Source organism: Rhinatrema bivittatum, chromosome 9 (genome assembly GCF_901001135.1).
Source record: "Rhinatrema bivittatum chromosome 9, aRhiBiv1.1, whole genome shotgun sequence".
NCBI classification, from domain to species: Eukaryota; Metazoa; Chordata; class Amphibia; order Gymnophiona; family Rhinatrematidae; genus Rhinatrema; species Rhinatrema bivittatum.
Window position 1 is genome coordinate 179,041,561 of NC_042623.1, and position 17,980 is coordinate 179,059,540.

Sequence of the window (17,980 nt, forward strand, 5' to 3'; positions counted from 1 at the left end):
GAAATTTACGGCAATCTAAAAGAGGCATGGGGCTCAAATTTTCCACTTAAATGGGCCAAGGAGAAAACTAAATATCTGGGGGTACAAATTCCTAACAATTTAGACAAACTGTACCATCTAAATGTCACTCCACCAAACTAATGCGCACCTGACCAAATGGAATCGCCTGCCATTATCCCCGATTGGCAGAATCGGTTTAATCAAAATGATGGAACTTCCAAGATGGCTTCACCTCTTATTTATTTATTTATTTAACAGTTTTATATACCGACCTTCATAGTAAATAACCATATCGGATCGGTTTACAATTAACAAGAATATAACGGGGGTAACAATTCAAGTAAACGAAAGATAAACAATAGGTAGGAATGAGTCAAAGTTACCAATCAACAGGGTAAGAGAACTTGGAAGCTTGCAACAAGCTGGAAAGAAGATAAGGCAGATGCTTCCCATCTGGTTAGAAAAGACGGAACTATCCAAGTTACACCGAGCTTTCCGGATTTTCTTATGGAGGAACCGGAAACCCCGTCTAGCATTATCATTATTTTGGAAGCCTCTTGCGGCTGGGGGACTGACTTGTCCAGATATGCAAAAGTATAATTTAGTGTGCATGTTACGACATGTGAAGGACTGGTATCAGGGAAATTCGCACTTTTCGCCCACTAAACATCTGGAACAGTGGATGATGGGCTACTCGCTCCCCGCACTTATACAAGTGGCGGATCACCAACTTCCCACCTTGAGATCTGCTTCGCTTCCTTCAAAAAGAAAATTAAAACCTGGCTCTTTAGCCAAGCTTTTCCAGAACTTTGATTATTTTTTACCTCCAGCTATCAAGATTTTCTCACCATCGCAATCCCTTCTGCAGATCACATTTATCTTAGACAATTACGCCTTATTTTATGATTTGGTTTCTCAAAGAGACTATACAATTTTCTCAATGTTATTTTTCGAACCTGTTTTCCATGTTTTCCAAGTTCTATAACCTTGTTATATGTACCGCCTCTTGGCGTAATTTTTATGTTTCAATGTAAACCGATGTGATCTGTATTTTAATACAGGAACACCGGTATATAAAAATCTAAAAATAAATAAATAAATATTCTAAATACACTATCATAGCTTCTGGCAGACAGGCATGGTCCTTTTAATGCAAAATGCTTAAGGTGAAGCCTACAATCTCTCCCCTAATCTCTATCTGCAGAAACCCTCGGTTTATCCCTGGTAGAGAAAATAAGATTTTCACAACCTGGGCAGAGAAAGGTTTGACCCAGTTTAACCAACTATTAGAACCTGAATTGGGCACAACTTACAGTTTTCAAGTTTACAAACCATATATAATCTACCACATTCAGATTTCTATGCAAACCTGCAGATACGACACTTCATTCAAGTGGAAAATCTTGACCAATATCCACGGTCAGGGCTGAGCCAACTTGAAGAACTTTTCTTGGATAAAAGTGAGCTCAAATTTGCATGTAACAAATTTACTAAATTGTTGCTAACCTATATGCCAGCCAAAGATTTTAAAGAATGGAAACTAAAGTGGGCCATGTATCCCGAGGGGCAATTTACTTCCGCAGAAGTGAAGTGGTGGTTTGAGCAGGTTCACGAGATATCAGATAATATTGCTCTATGGGAAGTACAGTATAAATTCCTGTGGCAATTATACTACTCTCAGGTTCAGGCTTACAGAGCTAAAATTAGCATGTCCCCAAAATGTTTAAAATGTTCTTGGGAGTCCAGTGACCTTTTACATGGTTTTTGGTCAAAGTTTTGGATAAAGATAAGGGATTATTGTTCCTCTGAACTGCAGAAGTGGCCTAAAGTTTTGGTTATTTGGACTCAGTGTTACCCCATGGGCCGCAACGGATCGTTACCAACTGGCCTTAATAAATAGAGCCAGTGTAATAGCTAAGCAAGTCACTGTCGGTCTTGATATCTCCTGATCCTCCCTCTTTTGAGCATTGTTTGAACAAAATGTTAAATCTACTAACATATGAATACTGCTCGAACAGCATCGGTGAAAAAACGGGAAGAAATAATGAAAATGTGGTCTCCATATATTTTAAACCAATCTACAGACTTCCAACAGCAACTAAGTTCATTGGGATTCAACCCACCAAGTGATATAAAGCCTTTGTACCGAGAAGTTCACCAGAAGAGTCTTTGCTTCGACTAACAAGGAGTTGATTATGTATTGTAAAATCGTGTGCGGAAAACCGTGTACAGAGGAATGTAATACTGTCTAAGCCATCTTAAGATAACGCTGTTGAGAAAAACCTAGACACATGTAGGAAGGGAGGGTGGCACACAGGAAGTTACATTGCTAACATGGATATGACAAGGAGATTGTATTGACATGCAGTGCATACATTGGTTCACGATGCTTATTAGACCAATACTGGGATACAACAGTTTTGTTACGCTTTGTTATATTCTTTGTACGTATCTGTAAAAGTGTGTCAACATAATAAAACCCTTAAAAAAAAATTTGAAGTACAGTGCATATCCAGGTTGAAGAGTCATTATGAATTAGATTGTGAATAATAGACAAAATGTATTCTGAATTTAACTGGAAGCCAATGTAGTTAGAATAATATTGGAGATATATGTTCTTTGTGAGAGGTGCCTGTCAAAATGTGTGCAGCTGTGTTTTGTATTAATTATAAAGGGCGGAGAGTATTGTCTGGAAGGCCGAGATAGAGGGCATTGCAGTAGTCAATGCCTGTAAGAATAAAAGATTGTAAGACTGTATGGAAATCATTGGAAAATAGCTAGTACGTAGGTCTTCGGCATCGCATGCATATCGATGTTTCATGCTTCAGATTCTGCAACAAGTGGTGATTCAACACATTCTGTGTCGAGGGTCCTTTTGGGCAATGTTGCATTGGTTTTGCCGTTTTAGTTGGCATCGATGCCATTTGATTCGCAAGCATCGAGGCCTTCCTATGATTTGACTTGGGGTGTTGATCTGACTCCACCCCCGACACTTCCCAATGAGACATGGAGGATGAGTGAGTCCTCCGGCTCTGCTACCAGCCCCAACTGTCACTACTGTTGGATGACCTACTTTTTCCACTCCAAAAATGTCAAGGGAGATTGGAGCAGAGTTTCTATCTTCGCCGCCCTGATTTTTTGCGCTTCTAGGGACATCCGTCCACAGAGGCCACACTCTGCCTGGTTTTAGTTGGGACAGAGGCAGCGATCATGGCCATCTGTCAACGACATGATTTAGCCACAAGAGCAGGCCTTGAAGCCACTGGCAGGTCTCTTTGCCATATGTCTTCTTTCTTCTCTCGTTTTTTGTTTTTTTTTTTAATCCCAAATGGAAGCATCACTGAAAAGTGCTGTTTTGGGGCTCGCAGAGCAAGGAAAGCAGAAAAGGAGTAGGAATGGAGTAACGCTTGAAGAAATAGAGACACAACAACATACCATCCATGTGGAGCACAGACAGAGACTGAGGAGCTATGCTAATGATACCAGCACATGGGACTCCCGCGCATACTCAGTAGAGCAAAGCTCTAATAGATTGGAAAGACTGTTTACATCCAGTGCTGCCAGGGGCACAGTATCCACAGATATTGGCTAATTTAGCCCTGCTTATTGACAGAAAAATTTCAAAACAAACTTGATAAAAGTTAATATTCTACAGATGTATCAGTAAAAAAATCTTGAACTTCCTTAATTTTTGTACAAGATACAGATCGCAGAACAAAAGGCAGGGTGTTACAAAAATCAGGAGCGGCCATTAAAAATGTGCACTGGCGAGTCTCAGATAAGCCCATCTTGACATTCTGGTATGCACGCGAGAAGCCACTCTATTTCTAATGACTTTGGATCCTGCAGCAGATTGGCCACAGCTCCGCTACGCCTGCGGGGACAAGGGAGGGAGGGGGGGATTCGTGGATTTTTCTGTATTCATAATGACATTGTTCTAGCACTGTCTCTGGCCGGTCCCATTTTATGGAACTCTATGCCCCTTGAACTTAGACTTCAGAGTAACCATAAATTTTTCAAAACACAACTCAAAACCTGGCTTTTCAAACTAGCCTTCAACAAAGAGAGTGATGCAAGCATGTAAACAAGAATAAGCGGACATGTAGCACCAAGCTCACAAATTCCAGTTACTACTGGAAATTAGCTCACCACTAATTTTAACTGTAGTCAAACCAACAGGATATATCGCTATAAAACATACAATCCACCAATTGATTTTCTTCATATGCATAATCCTTATAATAAATTATATTAGTCTATATTGTTTGTTACCGAATAGTACTGGCACCACCTATGTAAATTATGATCTATATTTTCCTTGATATATGTGCCCTATTGTAAACCGTTATGATGGTAAATAACTTAATGACGGTATATAAGAACTCTTAAATAAACAATGTTATGTTAAAAGTTTAATAAAATTATCAATTTCAAAAAAAAAAAGTTACTTCTAGATAGGGCCTTCTGTGACAAATGAAGACCTCATCAGATTATAGAGCATTAGTCCATGGGAAGGCAAAGTTATATTTGATTCTTGACTTAAGTGATAGCCAATGAAAGTCAGAAAATAGTGGGGTAATATGATCGTGAAGTGAACCCGGTAGCGGCATTTTGTAATAAGTTTACTATACAATTAAATTATTTCAATTTTATTATTACTATTGTTTGTGATTGTTTTGTTTAATCACAAAAACAAAGTATGAGGTATTAAGAGTCTAATAGGCTCTCTCTGATATCTGATAAAATCTGCTTAGGTAATTGCCAATCTGACAGCTATACCTATAAAGGTCTACATGTACCATTTTAATTTAGAAATTTTGTACAAGCTCTCATCGACTGTTGAGTAGAAAATTTTTTAAATTTATTTTATCTTCTCATATGCCTAAAATTGTCTATTAAGAAATCCATCTACTGTCTCGATGGTTTAAACCTTTAAGCGGGAGAAAGTAATTAGCAGTTACCTTTCAGCAAAGGGACAGCTTCTCCTTTTTTCCATTGAGTCTCCCATCTGTTCAGCCCAACACTGACAGCATTTTGACCTATTGTCTGCTTCAGGGGCTAGAGAGAGCTTAAGAAATAAACATGCTTTCTAAAATACATATTCCGGTGCAAAATACTAAAGCACTTTTCACAACATACTGTCAGATTTCACCTTTCCTGCAGCTACCATTTACCTAGTTTCAACAGTGTCTGTTCACTGATATAAGCTTATGAATACAGTGGGAACCAATCACACTGGATCTCGTGTTTGAAATCAATGCTCAAATGCTAGACATTGAAAAATGATCTTAATAAAATATTATTTTAATAGAAAATGGACCAGTATTTCTTTATTAAGACCACAGGGTATAACAGTGTTGCAATTATAAAAGAACCACTGTTCTAACTGAAGAAGTCTTCTGTCAAAGTCGCCTCAACTCATGGAATGCTGTAACTGTACCAAACTTTCCACTTTCACTTCACTGATTTTATGCGACGCTTCCATCCTGTGCGCTACTAATGGTGCCTCCATTTTTTGGCGATGGATACAACTGAGCTGCTCTTGTAAACGTATATAAAACATTCTTGTTTTCCCTATGTACACCAAGGCACACGGGCACCACACCGCATACACTAGTCCTACAGAGGTGCACATAATTTGAAAGGCTTGCAGCATGTTAACACTAGTTCAGTACCCTGGAAGACTGTCACAAATATTGCAGTGCCCACAAATGGAATGCCCTGCTGGTGAATCCTTGTGGGCCATGCTGCTCTGTGATGTCTAGGATTGCACAACTATATCTGAGGTTTCTGGCTCTTGTCATAGCAAAAATAGGGAGGGTCTCTGAAAGATTGAATGCATGCTTAACACTCCCCAATGTTTTTTAATACTAACTTTTAACACATTCATATGTGGAGTGAATGGTAACGCACAAACCAGATTTGATCCAGATTTTTAGGAGATGGTCTCAAAGGGAGTTGTCTGTTGGCCCATCGTGCCCTTGTATAGGCCTTCTTAATGGTTAATGCTGGATATCCTCTCTGGTAAAATCATTGTCTCAGTCGCTTGGTTCTTGAATTCCTCATCTGTGGAACACAGACGATGAAGTCTAAGAAACTGTCCTACCGGGAGATTTTCCCAAAGATGTCTAGGATGAAAACTTATGATTTTCGATCTGTTTCCTTGAGGTAAATAGTAAACTCTAAGCCTTTAGTAGATAAAGATATAAAATGTCCAAAAAAGTCTCTCTCTCTTTACTGTAAGTGGAAGTAAATTGTACATTAATATCACAGGTGTTTAACCAAATCAAGAATTTGTCTAGATCTTCTATTTCTCCCATAACATCAATATATCATCTATAAATCTTTTCCATAGACAAATGTTTTGTTTGAAGGAGCATAAAGGCACCCATTTCTGCTCAAAATCACCCACAAAGATTTGCCAAATCTGGGGCCATTGAAGCCCCCATGGCTGTACCCTTTCTTTGCTGATAATAGGTGCCATCAAAACTAAAAAATGTTCTTGTAAAGGTGTTACCAATTGCAGCAAAAATTCGTATGGAACAGATGCTGTCGAACCTAGGAAAATGGCTGCTGCAGGAAAGCAGACACACGGTAAGGTACTCTGCACTGGAAAATGTAGTTCTAAAGTAGGTTTATTATTTCTTAAGCTATCTCTAGCCCCTTGAAGCAAACGATAGGTCGAAGCGCTGTCAGTATCGGGCTGGGTACCAGAATCAAGTCAGGGACTCAATGAAAAAAGGAGAGGAAACTGCACCTCCGTTGAAAGAGAAGTGCCGATTACTTTCTCCCACTTAAAAGCTTAAACCATCAAGAGAGAGTAGATGGATTTCTTAATAGACAATTTTAGGTGTATGAAGATAAAGCAATAATAAAAAGACATTTTTAACTGTATCCAAACATTTTTTAAGTTTTTCTACTCAATGGATTATGAGAGCTTGTATAAACTTTCTAAATTAAAACAGTTCACGTACACCTTTATAAGTATAGCCGCTAGATTGGTGAGATTTGGTAGGCAATCACCAGACATCAAAGATAGTGCATTAGGCTCGAATACTCCATACTTTGTTTCTGTGATTATATTTTTAGAGGGGTACTAAGAGGTGGCACGGCAATTGTTTACTATAATTATATGTTTACCATAAATTTGGTCTATTTTGATTATGTATGTCTAGTTATAAACCACCAAGATTTGTCGATTGTTGGGACAGAAATATTTTAAATAAATAAAAATAACCCAAGGTACAGTGTGTTGCAATAATCAAGAGGAGGAATAATGAATGCTTGAACTACCGTTCGAAAATTGCCAGGTTGTAGCAGAGGAGCAAGAGCATGTAACAAGCACAATTTATAAAACCTGGCTCTCATAACAGATCTCATTTGCAGTATAAATGATAGCTTGTAATCTAACTCCTAGCCTGGCTGACTATTTTTACATCCTGATTGCCAATAACCAGCCCAGAAAGTAGGCACTGAGAATCATGTTCTTGAATAATCACTCTCTCGGTCTTTGCTGAACTAAGGGCCAGTTTACTCTGAGTCAGTCATGCTTTTAATTACTGCTATACATCTGGAAATTGAATGTGTCGTCCCATCCCATTCTATATCCCATTTTCTAATGGGATATAGAATTGGATGTCATCCGCATAAGTTTGGAAACCCTCACAGAAGTCAGTCAACAAATTGCACATACATTGCACAAAATTCTGCAAACCTGATTTTGTTTTGTCATTATGAGGCATTGTGTGTAGATTGAGGAGGGAAAATGCATATTAACCATTTTAGAATAAGACTAATGTAACAAAATGTGGAAAAAGTAAAGGGGTCTGAATACTTTCTGAATGCACTGCAGGAGCTAGATAGATGTTAAACAGTAAAGCAAAAAGGGCTGGTCCTTATGGGACTCCAGAAGGCATAGCATGCCACTTAGAACAACTTCATTTAATCCAAGCTTGGTGCTTTCTGTTTAAGACAGAAAATTGGAACCAACTCAAAACAGGGCCAAAGATACTAAAATCCTTTAGGTGTTGCACCAGTATTAAATGATCCACTATACTGAAGGCAGCAGTGAGATCTAACAAAAGTATATACTTACAGCCTCTATCAACCCCTCTTCCCAGAGCTTCAAGTAAGAAAAATTAGTAAAATCTCAGTACTTCCCTTCCTAAAGCCATAATGAAACTGATGCAAAATCCTATGTGAATCAACAAAATCTTCCAATCACTTCAGCACCAGAGATTCTAAAACCTTAGCCTAAATGATAAAGATATAGGCCTATAGCTACTAAGGTTGGATTGCAGAAGCCCAGGTTTTTGGGTTTTCTTTAAAAGGAGTGGTTGAATCCCAGTCAACTTAAGTCTATCAGGTGCAATCCTTCACCTAGGCAGTGATTTATTAAACAGGTTACAAATGGGGCAATTGCATCCTTAACCAACTTTAGAGTGGTCACCATACAAATATTCAATGGGCAGGTCAAAATGATTATCCCTGAGATATCTGAGATTTCAAAAATAGTAACTGGTTCAAATAACTCGCATTTCTTTTCTGCTGTGTCAGAGATTAGCTGGTTGTGAAGACAGATTTGGAAATTTTAGCTAATTTTAAAGCAGCAAATTGTAAAAGAGCATCACCATCAATAGATTCAGCAACACTGGTGGGCTTCATCAAAGCGGGAGCTACTCCTAGACGAATTGGATCTCTGACAGAGGTCCAGCAGTGTGGGAAACCATACTTGTCGAGGCCAATGCGGGGCTATGAGAATCATGGCCCCCCTGTCCTGTTGTAGCCTCACTAGAGTTTTGGTTATGAGCGGTATTGGAGGATACGCGTATAGCAGGCCTGAGTTCCAAGGGCGAGCAAAGGCGTCCTTGGCTGGTTGGTTCTACTGTATGTGTAAAGAACAGAAGTTGTCCACTTTGTGATTCAGAGGTGATGCAAAGAGGTCTATGGTTGGTTGACCCCAGCGTTGAAATATCCTGGTTGCTACTGCAGGATCCAGGGACCATTTGTGTGGTTGGAAGTGACGGCTGAGTCGGTCCGCCACTACATTGTGAATGCCTGCCAGATAAGTGGCTCGTAGGGACATTGAGTGATGCAAGGCCCAGCCCCAAATCTGTGCTGCTTCTTGACAAAGGAGATAGGAGCCCGTACCTCCTTGTTTGTTGATGTACCACATGGCTACTGTGTTGTCTGTCTGAATGAGAACAGTCTTGTGTGAAAGGCAGTCCTGGAACGCATGTAGTGCATAATGTATCGCTCGAAGCTCCAGAAAATTGATTTGATATGTTGCTTCGAGTTTTGTCCAAGTCCCTTGTGTGTGGAGATTGTCTATATGAGCTCCCCATCCCAAGGTGGATGCATCTGTAGTTAAAGTAATCTGTGGTACTGGGTGTTGGAAAGGTAGGCCCTTGCACATATTGTCCATGTTGGTCCACCAAAGTAGAGATGATTTTAGTTGGTGGGTCACTTGAATTGGATAGTGTAATGGTTAAATTGCTTGGATCCATTGTGACCTTAGAGTCCATTGAGTTACTCTCATGGCTAGCCTTGCCATAGGAGTAACATGAACTGTTGATGCCATGTGACCTAGCAGAATCAGAAACTGATGAGCTGTGGTTTGTGTCCGTAAGGAAATGGACCTTGCTAACTGAATAAGGGTTTCTGCCCGTTCCATAGGTAGAATGGCCTTTGCTTGGTTTGTGTTCAAATCTGCTCCTATGAATTGAAGCAGATGAGTTGGAGTGAGATGGGATTTTTGATAATTGATGAGAAATCCCAGGGAGTGAAGCAGAGCAATTGTTCGGTTGAGAGAAGTTATTGCTCCTTGTTGAGATGGACTCTTTATGAGCCAGTCGTCTAGATATGGGAAGACATGGACACCTTCTTTGTGTAAGTGTCCTGCTATTACCGCTAGACATTTGGTGAAGACTCTGGGAGCAGATGCCAGTCCAAATGGGAGAACTCTGTATTGGTAATGTTGAAGGCCCACTGTGAAGCGCAGGTATTTGCGATGAGGAGGGTATATTGGAATGTGAGCATAAGCATCTTGAAGATCCAGAGAACAAAGCCAATCCTTTGCCTGAAGAAGTGGAAGCATGGTGCCTGGAGAAACCATCCTGAACTTTTCTTTCTTTAGAAATTTGTTGAGATTTCTGAGGTCTAGGATGGGACGTAGGCCTCCGGTTTTCTTTGGAATGAGGAAATATTTGGAGTAGAATCCCCTGCCCTTCTGCGTCCGAGGCACTGGTTGAATGGCCTTGGATCTCAGAAGGGTGGATAATTCTGTTTGTAATTGATGAAGTTGAGATTTTTGTTGTTGGCATGATGTTGGTGGAAATTCTGGAGGAATTGAAGTGAAATTTAGTTTGTAACCTCAGGCAACTATTGAAAGAACCCATTGATCTGAGGATATGTTTTGCCAATTTTCGTGAAAAAGGGATATTCTGCCTCCAACTGGAAGGTTTGGTTTGGGATTGCAAGGTTGAATCTGTTCTCTGGTGTAATCCTCAAAAGCCTGTTGCAGGCCCTGTTTGTGCAGGCGGTTGTGGACGGGCAGGCCTGGATTGTCTGGCTTGAGAACGCTGAGTTGGCCTGGTGGATCTACCCCTATTTGTTGGTTGGTAGTACTTGCGTGGCCTGTAGTAAGAGCGTCTTACATCTCTTCGTGGAGGACGACGAGAAGGTTGACCAACAGGTTCTTGTGGGGTCTGAGACAGTTGTTTTAGTGTCTCCGTGTGATCCTTGAGCTGTTGAACCGCTTCTTGAATTTTATCTCCAAAGAGATTGTCACCAAGACAGGGAAGGTCAACAAGCTTGTCTTGAACCTCAAGCCTGAGGTCAGATGCCTTGAGCCAGGCCCACCGGCGAGCAGTGATTCCTGCTGCTGCTGTTCTTGAAGCAGTTTCGAAGTTATCATAAACTGCTCTCACTTCATGTTTTCCTGCTTCAAGACCTTTTGATATAATTGCTTGAGCAGGCTCTTGGAATTGAGTTGGTAAGGAAGTGATGAATTGTTCCATCTCTTTCCAGAGATTTCTTTGATGTTGAGTTATATAGAGTTGATATGCAGAGATTTTAGTACTCAGCATAGAACTCTGGTAAATCTTCTTACCCAATGTGTCCAGGAACCTGTGCTCCCTGCCTGGTGGGATGGAGGAGTGTGGGCGCACACATTTAGATTTCTTCTGTGCTGATTCCACAACGACAGATTGATGGGGCAATTGTTGTTTATGGTACCCAGGAGCTGGTTGAACAATGTAAGTAGTTTCTACTCTTTTGTTCACTGCAGGTATGGAAGCTGGGTGTTCCCAGATTCTTTTTTGAAGTTCCAATAACACCTCATGTACAGGTATTGCTAGTACCTGTTTGGGTGGATCCACAAACTGTAATACTTCGAGAGTTTGTGCTCTGGTATCCTCCTCAGCAGCCAATTTAAATGGAATGGAATCAGACATAGTTTGTATGAAGGATGAGAAGGAAAGATCTTCTGGAGGCGACGTCTTTCTTCGGTCAGGAGAAGAAGGATTGGACATGAACTCCTCTGAGGAAAATTGAGAGGGTTCATCATCCCAGGAGTCTTCTGATTCTTCTCTATAAGTTGTTTGAGTTGTTGGAACTGGAGGGGCTTGCAGCCCGGAAGGTCCAGGTTGTGGGTCATCGAGGAAAAAATCAGCAGATACCTGCCTTTTTGTAATAGGTGGTAATTTGTCGATGACTTTTTGGTATCTTTGTAGGAGGCGATGATAAAATGCCTCATCGTGCACCTCCTCCGATGGAATAGGTTGCTGCAGGGATGCAGTCGTTTGATTCGTTGATGGAATTTGAAAAATCATCGATGTAGATTGAGTCAGTAGCCTCGGTGTAGTGGTTATAGTATCCGCCGAGGATCTTGAGGGAAAAGACGTTGTTGTCATCGGTGTTATCACCGGCATCGATGTTGTAGGCAGAAGCATCGGCATCGATACTGACAGTGAAGGTATCGGCATCGATGTTGAAGACATCGGCATCGATGCTGGAGGCATCGGCATCGACAGGCCTGTCGGAAGTTGTTGCTCTTGTAGAGCTTGGAAAACAGCTTGTCGAATCATTGTAGACAATTCAAGCTGTGGTGTGAACGAGGGCTCAGATGGTGTATGCGATGGTAGTGCAATGACCATCGATGACGTTGTCGGTGACTGCGAAGGCCCAATCACCGGCGTGTCTTGGTTTTTAGACCGCTTCGGCATCGACTCGTCCTGGGACACCGTTTCGGAGGACAATCAATGTCGATGGCGATGTTTAGTTTTCGATCGTTCTGTTGACTTTGTAGAGAGTACAGAAGATGGCGAGGATGAACGGTCTCCTGATCCACCTGTGGAGGAAGAGGCCAACGCTGAAGCTCCTAAGCCTCCCACAGGAAGAAATTCATGACAGGACATCCCCCTCTGGCCACAGAGCACTCAGCACATAAATGTTGACCATTTCCCACCTGCCCCAAATGCAGGCCACAGGAAAACCAAAGATGATTTTTTGCCCCATTGGGCAGCAAGTGCCATCTTAGGAGCATCACATGGCAAAAAGGATCGCCAGAGAGAGCAGCCCACTCACCTGCCTCCTGCTCAGCTGTTCCTTCCTTCTTTTGCAGACACACTGCTTTCACTGCGATCCAGGCCTGGCTTCTCTTGCTGTGCCAAGTTATACTTTTGCAGCTCTGTTCTGTTTTAACCACTGCCAATTGCTTGATCTCCCCCCACCCCCCAACATGCACCTGAATAGAAAATCCTAAAGGGCACTGGGGAGGTAATTGAAGCAAGCCCTGGGGGGATCCGGGGGGAAAGAGGTAAGCAATTTGGAACCACAGGAGAAAAGCAAAAAGAACAATCTTACCCTCCTGGAAGTCTCCCAGGAAAACAATTCAATCGTCACCTCTGTAACCCCCACCACTCCCATCCCACTTCACTTAACCGAGGGAGGGAGAGCTGAGCTGTCACCTCAGGAGCTTCACTAGCTCGTTCTACAGCCCGCAGCATCTGCTGGAGACAGAGAATCCTGGCAGGCTGTCCGTATGAGGCTACATCAGAAAGCCCGTGAGTCTCTGCCTCCTTTTGCTGCGGGTAGGCAAACACAACTCATGTGTGATGGACTGGCCTGGCTAAACATAAAGGAAACATCTGTTTTAAAGTTAAACTGCGATAAAGACCACAACTCTCTCCTCACCATCCCTTATTTCCCTCCCTAAGACAGTCTCACTCAGCGTGCCAGTCCGTAGGAAAGCAACCTGAGCAAAGAAGTGTCTTAGATTTCTGCTTTGGGGGAGAAGTATGGAAACATTAGTGGACGTTGGGGATTGTTCTTTCATGTGAAATGTTTGCATTATATATGACAATGGTAGAAGACATATGGGGGAGGGGTTAGCATGAGTAATGCAATTTTACAGATATACTTGACTGTTTCATTAGAGCCATATTTTGGTTTCATTTGCAATTACAAATTATAAAAATTACTGACTTCACCAACAGCTGAATCTCAGCAGACAGTGTGTTTTCTGGGGATGTGCAATAGCTTTTCCCGAATTAGCCAATGTCAATGAAATTGCCTAATTCGGAATGGTTCAGGAGAACCGAGAAATGATTTTTTCCGAAATTTCAGAAAAAAATTCATTTTTGAGTTAGCGCACGCTAACTCCCGTTAGTGAGCGCTAACTCTGCCAGTTAGTGCGCACTATCCCGAAAATCAGGGCCCCTGGAAAAAAAACAAACCCCCGAACTACGGGAAAAACGAAATTCCTGCAGGGGGAGCCCTGAAACGAAGCCGGACACGAAATTTTTACCCGAAGCACATCTCTCGTGTTTTCATGAGTGTGTTTGGTATATGCCTAGCAAAGACTTAACAGTGACCCAAGCTTGCTGACATACATTCCATGCTAAATGCAGAACCTCATTAGAATATTTAGAATTACTAAATGCGGTACCTCATTAGAATATTTAGAATTACTAAATGCGGTACCTCATTAGAATATTTAGAATTACTAAATGCAGAACCTCATTAGAATATTTAGAATTACTAAATGCAGTACCTCATTAGAATATTTAGAATTACTCGCTCTTCTTTCTTGATATTTTTCCTCAGTCTACCCTCCCCCCCCTCCCTTGGAGCCTGATATCATGACCAGTGGCAAACAAACCCCGGCTCCCCCCTGGCACGTGGATAGCCTTCCCTCCAGCTAGCTGCCCGCTCCCTCCTCTCCCCCATTCTGCCTTTTGGTAAATTCACCACTGATCATGCGCCCTTGAATCGGGTTTCCTGCCTGGACACATCGAGACAGGACCTTGACAACCATTAAACTTCTCAGCAGTGGTATAATTGCATCATGCCTGCTAGAGAGATTAAATCCTACCCCCGATCTTTAATCATCATAGCCAGAGAAAGGCCGCACCCTGCCCCAATCATTAACTATCAAAGGCTAAGTGAGGGGGTCATGAAGAGAACCAAAAGTCGGGCAGATTTTGACCTATCACAGACAATGAGGGGGGTGGGGAATCAAGTCATTCTAAAACCATTACTTCCGTCTCCCCAGCATCCTGCCCACCCTTGCTCTCCGTGGCTTCCCGCGCTGCACAAGATTCTCACCGTATGGGCCATACTCCGTGGGACTGGCTCCAGGAAAAAAGCTGGGAGCGCCGGGCTGCACTGGGTACTGCTGCGTCGGCACAACGTAAGAACGTCCCTGGGAGATGGAAAACACCCTAGTGAAAAACAGGCAATTATGGACGAGGCAGAGAGACAGGAGAGAACTAGAAGTACACAGGAAAAGGAAGCAAGACAAAGAAAAATGAAACACATTTTTTTCTAATTTTGTCCGTCACTCAGGGAAGGGAGGACAGCGTAGCAGCCTGACAGACAGAATATATGCAGCACCGTAGTATCCGACACGGGGAGGTGTGCAAGAGTTTACCTGTCCCTGGATGGAGCATCCTTGAGATGAAGGGTAAGAGGGGTGAGAGTTGGAGTGATGTGCGAGAGCTCACCTGTCCTTGGTTGGAGTATGCCTGTGATGAAAGGTAGGAGGGGGTGAGAGATGGAGTGATGTGCGAGCGCTCACCTGTCCTTGGATGTAGTATCCTTGTGAAGCAGGGTAAGATAACTGAGAGGGGATCATCATCACCTGGGAGCTTGTGGGGTACACATGAGCCGGAGGCACTGCCCGAGCTGCAGCGTTGCTGGGAAGTCTGGAAGCACTGGTTGGAGGCTGGGCCCTGCTCTGATAAAAATGCTGTTTTAAAGAAAGGAGGGAAACAAATCACTTCTGGTTATGAGCAAACACCTAAACAAAGCAGAGAAACTGTTCTATCACCTTCAAAATCTACTGTATCCATTGGGCTGCTATTCCAGATTCTGCATACCCTGCCTCTTCCCGGGGTACTGAGTAAAGCTGCTTAATCACAAGTTGGGCAAGAGCCGCATCCAATGCCTTTGCAGGATACCAGCCAGGTACAGACGCACAGCCCTCGCACTCCTAGACACTCAAAGAGCTGCCATGCGTCTCTTTTTCTAACAAGCTCATCATTAGCTTCCTCTTCTAGGGGCAAGCTAATAATGAGCAAAAGGACCTATAATACACCTTAAAGGACTTTCACAAAATGACTCCAGGGAAGAGAAAAACATTTATGAAATTCTTCAGTATCACCCTGGTAGGTAAAAACGGCGGCAGGCACTGTGATGCCTGCAGTTAACGCTGACTCTGTGCACGGAAGCAGCTCTATGCACCCTCACATGATGCAGTGGGACATGGCTGGATATTCCACCGCACTTCACCATTTTTCTAAAGCAGGTGAGCGGACAGACTGCAGAGAAGCAGGAAAGGAACTCAGGCAGACAGAACCTGGCCAGAAAACCAATTGTGGAGCAAAGACAAATGGCCTTGACCCATATACAAGCTTCTGTGGGTTAGCATCCAATCATTCCCAGTGCCCCCAGGCGTCTTAAAACTAATCCACCACCTTCTGTTTTTCCGGCATTCCAGGCAAGCCAAAACCATTTTACCATCATCTTTGTACATCTGCACAAAACATCTCCTCCAGGGGAACCAAGAAAGGCAAGAAGCTGCAAAGTAGTGTTCATTTTAAATACTAGAAAGAGCAGACGACAGGTCCTGGATCATCCATGTCAAACTAAACCGGACCGAAGGATCATAAACAGGTATGCAGGGACCTTCAAGACATCCATACAGAAAGGAGCAGCTAAAATTACAGCACATACACAGAGAGGGAAAAACTGAAATGACGACATGAACGTGCTCTCCCTAACTCACTGGGGAATCCAAGCCTGCAAAGGTGCCGTGCTGTTTTAGGACAGCATCCTCTCTCGGAAACATGAAAGTGCCCCGATCCTTTCCCTGGTGCTCATTCCCAGACACGAGAGGTAGGGGAAGAGCTACTGTCCCAACCAGCTATGCTACAAGCTTTCACCATAGCCTCCAGCATCAAGTTTCACAGCCTAACAGTATGTTTGCCTGAAAAGGTATTTTCTTAAATTTGTTTTAAATCTGCTAGCAGTCGTTTCATGTCTAATCCTAGTACTACTTGAAAAGGTAAATAATTATTCCCTATAAATTTGTTCTATAAACACATTATTTACAAATCTCTATCATATCCCCTCTCCGTTGTTTTGTCTACAAGCTTGAGAGGCCTAATCTGTTTAAACTTTTTGTTTTTATTTTGTTTTTAATAAGGCAGCTGTTCCATCCTTTTACTGCCGCCTTCTGTACTTTTTCTAGTCCCGCTATATCTTTCTTGAGATGAGGCGACCGCAGCTGCACATAATATGAAGGTGCGGTCACACCATGGAGTGATACAGAGGCAGCATGAGATTCTCTGTGGACAAGCAGGACGAATTCAGCCACGCAAGCGGACGGTAGCACATGCTCTCTGAGCTCAGAAAGACCTAGGAGTCTAAGCATGCGCGGGCGCTCCTGTTCAGCCATCACCAGTATTTCTTCTGCCAAAATGAAAAATGTTATCACTTGCTCTAGTTAGGTGCTTGCTTTTTGAATTTTTCCTGGATTTCTTCAAGGCTCTGCTTTATTTCTTTCCCTCAGTATTTTTTAAATCTGGTTTTATTTTGAATTTCCTACAAATAAATACATTGGAAATAATCTTAGGTCATAGAAAAGTTCCAGATAAGGTAAAAAAAAAAAAAAAATCAACACGTAGGAAGAAGATGTCCTGTCTTGATCTTCATGAAGTCAATCTGATGTGGGGCATGTTAGAATGTCCCCCGTGAACTCTCAGAAGTAACAAGCTGAAGTATCCATTGTCCTCCCCGCTGTACAAAGAAAGGAAAGGTTTGGACAGACCAGTGCCTAAAAAGAAAAGTTCACATCTCCTAAGCACCACAGCCGCAGTTCACTCATTTCCTGCACAGAATGTAAAAAGAGAAAATAGGAGGTCCCCTTCAGTGCCGTCAACTTCCAAAAGATACCATGCCAAGCCTCCAACAGTGCAGAAAATGACAGCGCCATTTACTTCCTGCACTGTCTTGGTGCCACCTCAGTGCAGAGAGTGTTTTCTGATCCTACTATGAGAAAATATTCTACACCGGTCTTGGTGCCAGAGTCGAGTGCTTCTTCAATGACACCTCAATAGTTTGGAGTTTATTCATAATAATATTATGAAAAGCCCATCTACACCCCCTCCTCCTTTAACCGTGGAACCAATTTCAGAAAAGGTTGCAAGTGAGTTTCAGTCACAGTCACCTATTCCGCCACATCAAAACACTCCACAGACATAACAAGAGACGTCTCATAGCATATCGTCAGACTAGAGACGGCTCCAGTGCTATTTTCTGATTCAACAATTCAGTTTCACTTTTCGGTCTTTTGGAGAGTCCATAGGGTTGCCATCTGACTCGTCACCAGAGTCAGCTAGGAGTTCTACTCCACTGAAGGACAAGTCCTACCCTACCTTCTTTCAAAAAAAAGTGAATTCCATACCCCTTTAAACTA

The 17,980-nt window shown here is 42.4% G+C and overlaps 1 protein-coding gene across 9 annotated transcripts in view; it reads right to left on the reverse strand.

Annotated features, from left to right (window-relative positions):
* EIF4G1 (eukaryotic translation initiation factor 4 gamma 1) overlaps positions 1-17,980 on the reverse strand; it is a 344,774-nt gene that overhangs the window by 205,804 nt on the left and 120,990 nt on the right. For all 9 annotated transcript variants that reach the window (XM_029617234.1, XM_029617235.1, XM_029617231.1 and 6 more), the window contains 2 exons: positions 15,080-15,250; positions 14,608-14,704 (listed from right to left, as the gene is read on the reverse strand). In XM_029617234.1, the coding sequence (XP_029473094.1) occupies positions 14,608-14,704; positions 15,080-15,250 (268 nt within the window). The remainder of the gene's footprint in view (positions 1-14,607; positions 14,705-15,079; positions 15,251-17,980) is intronic.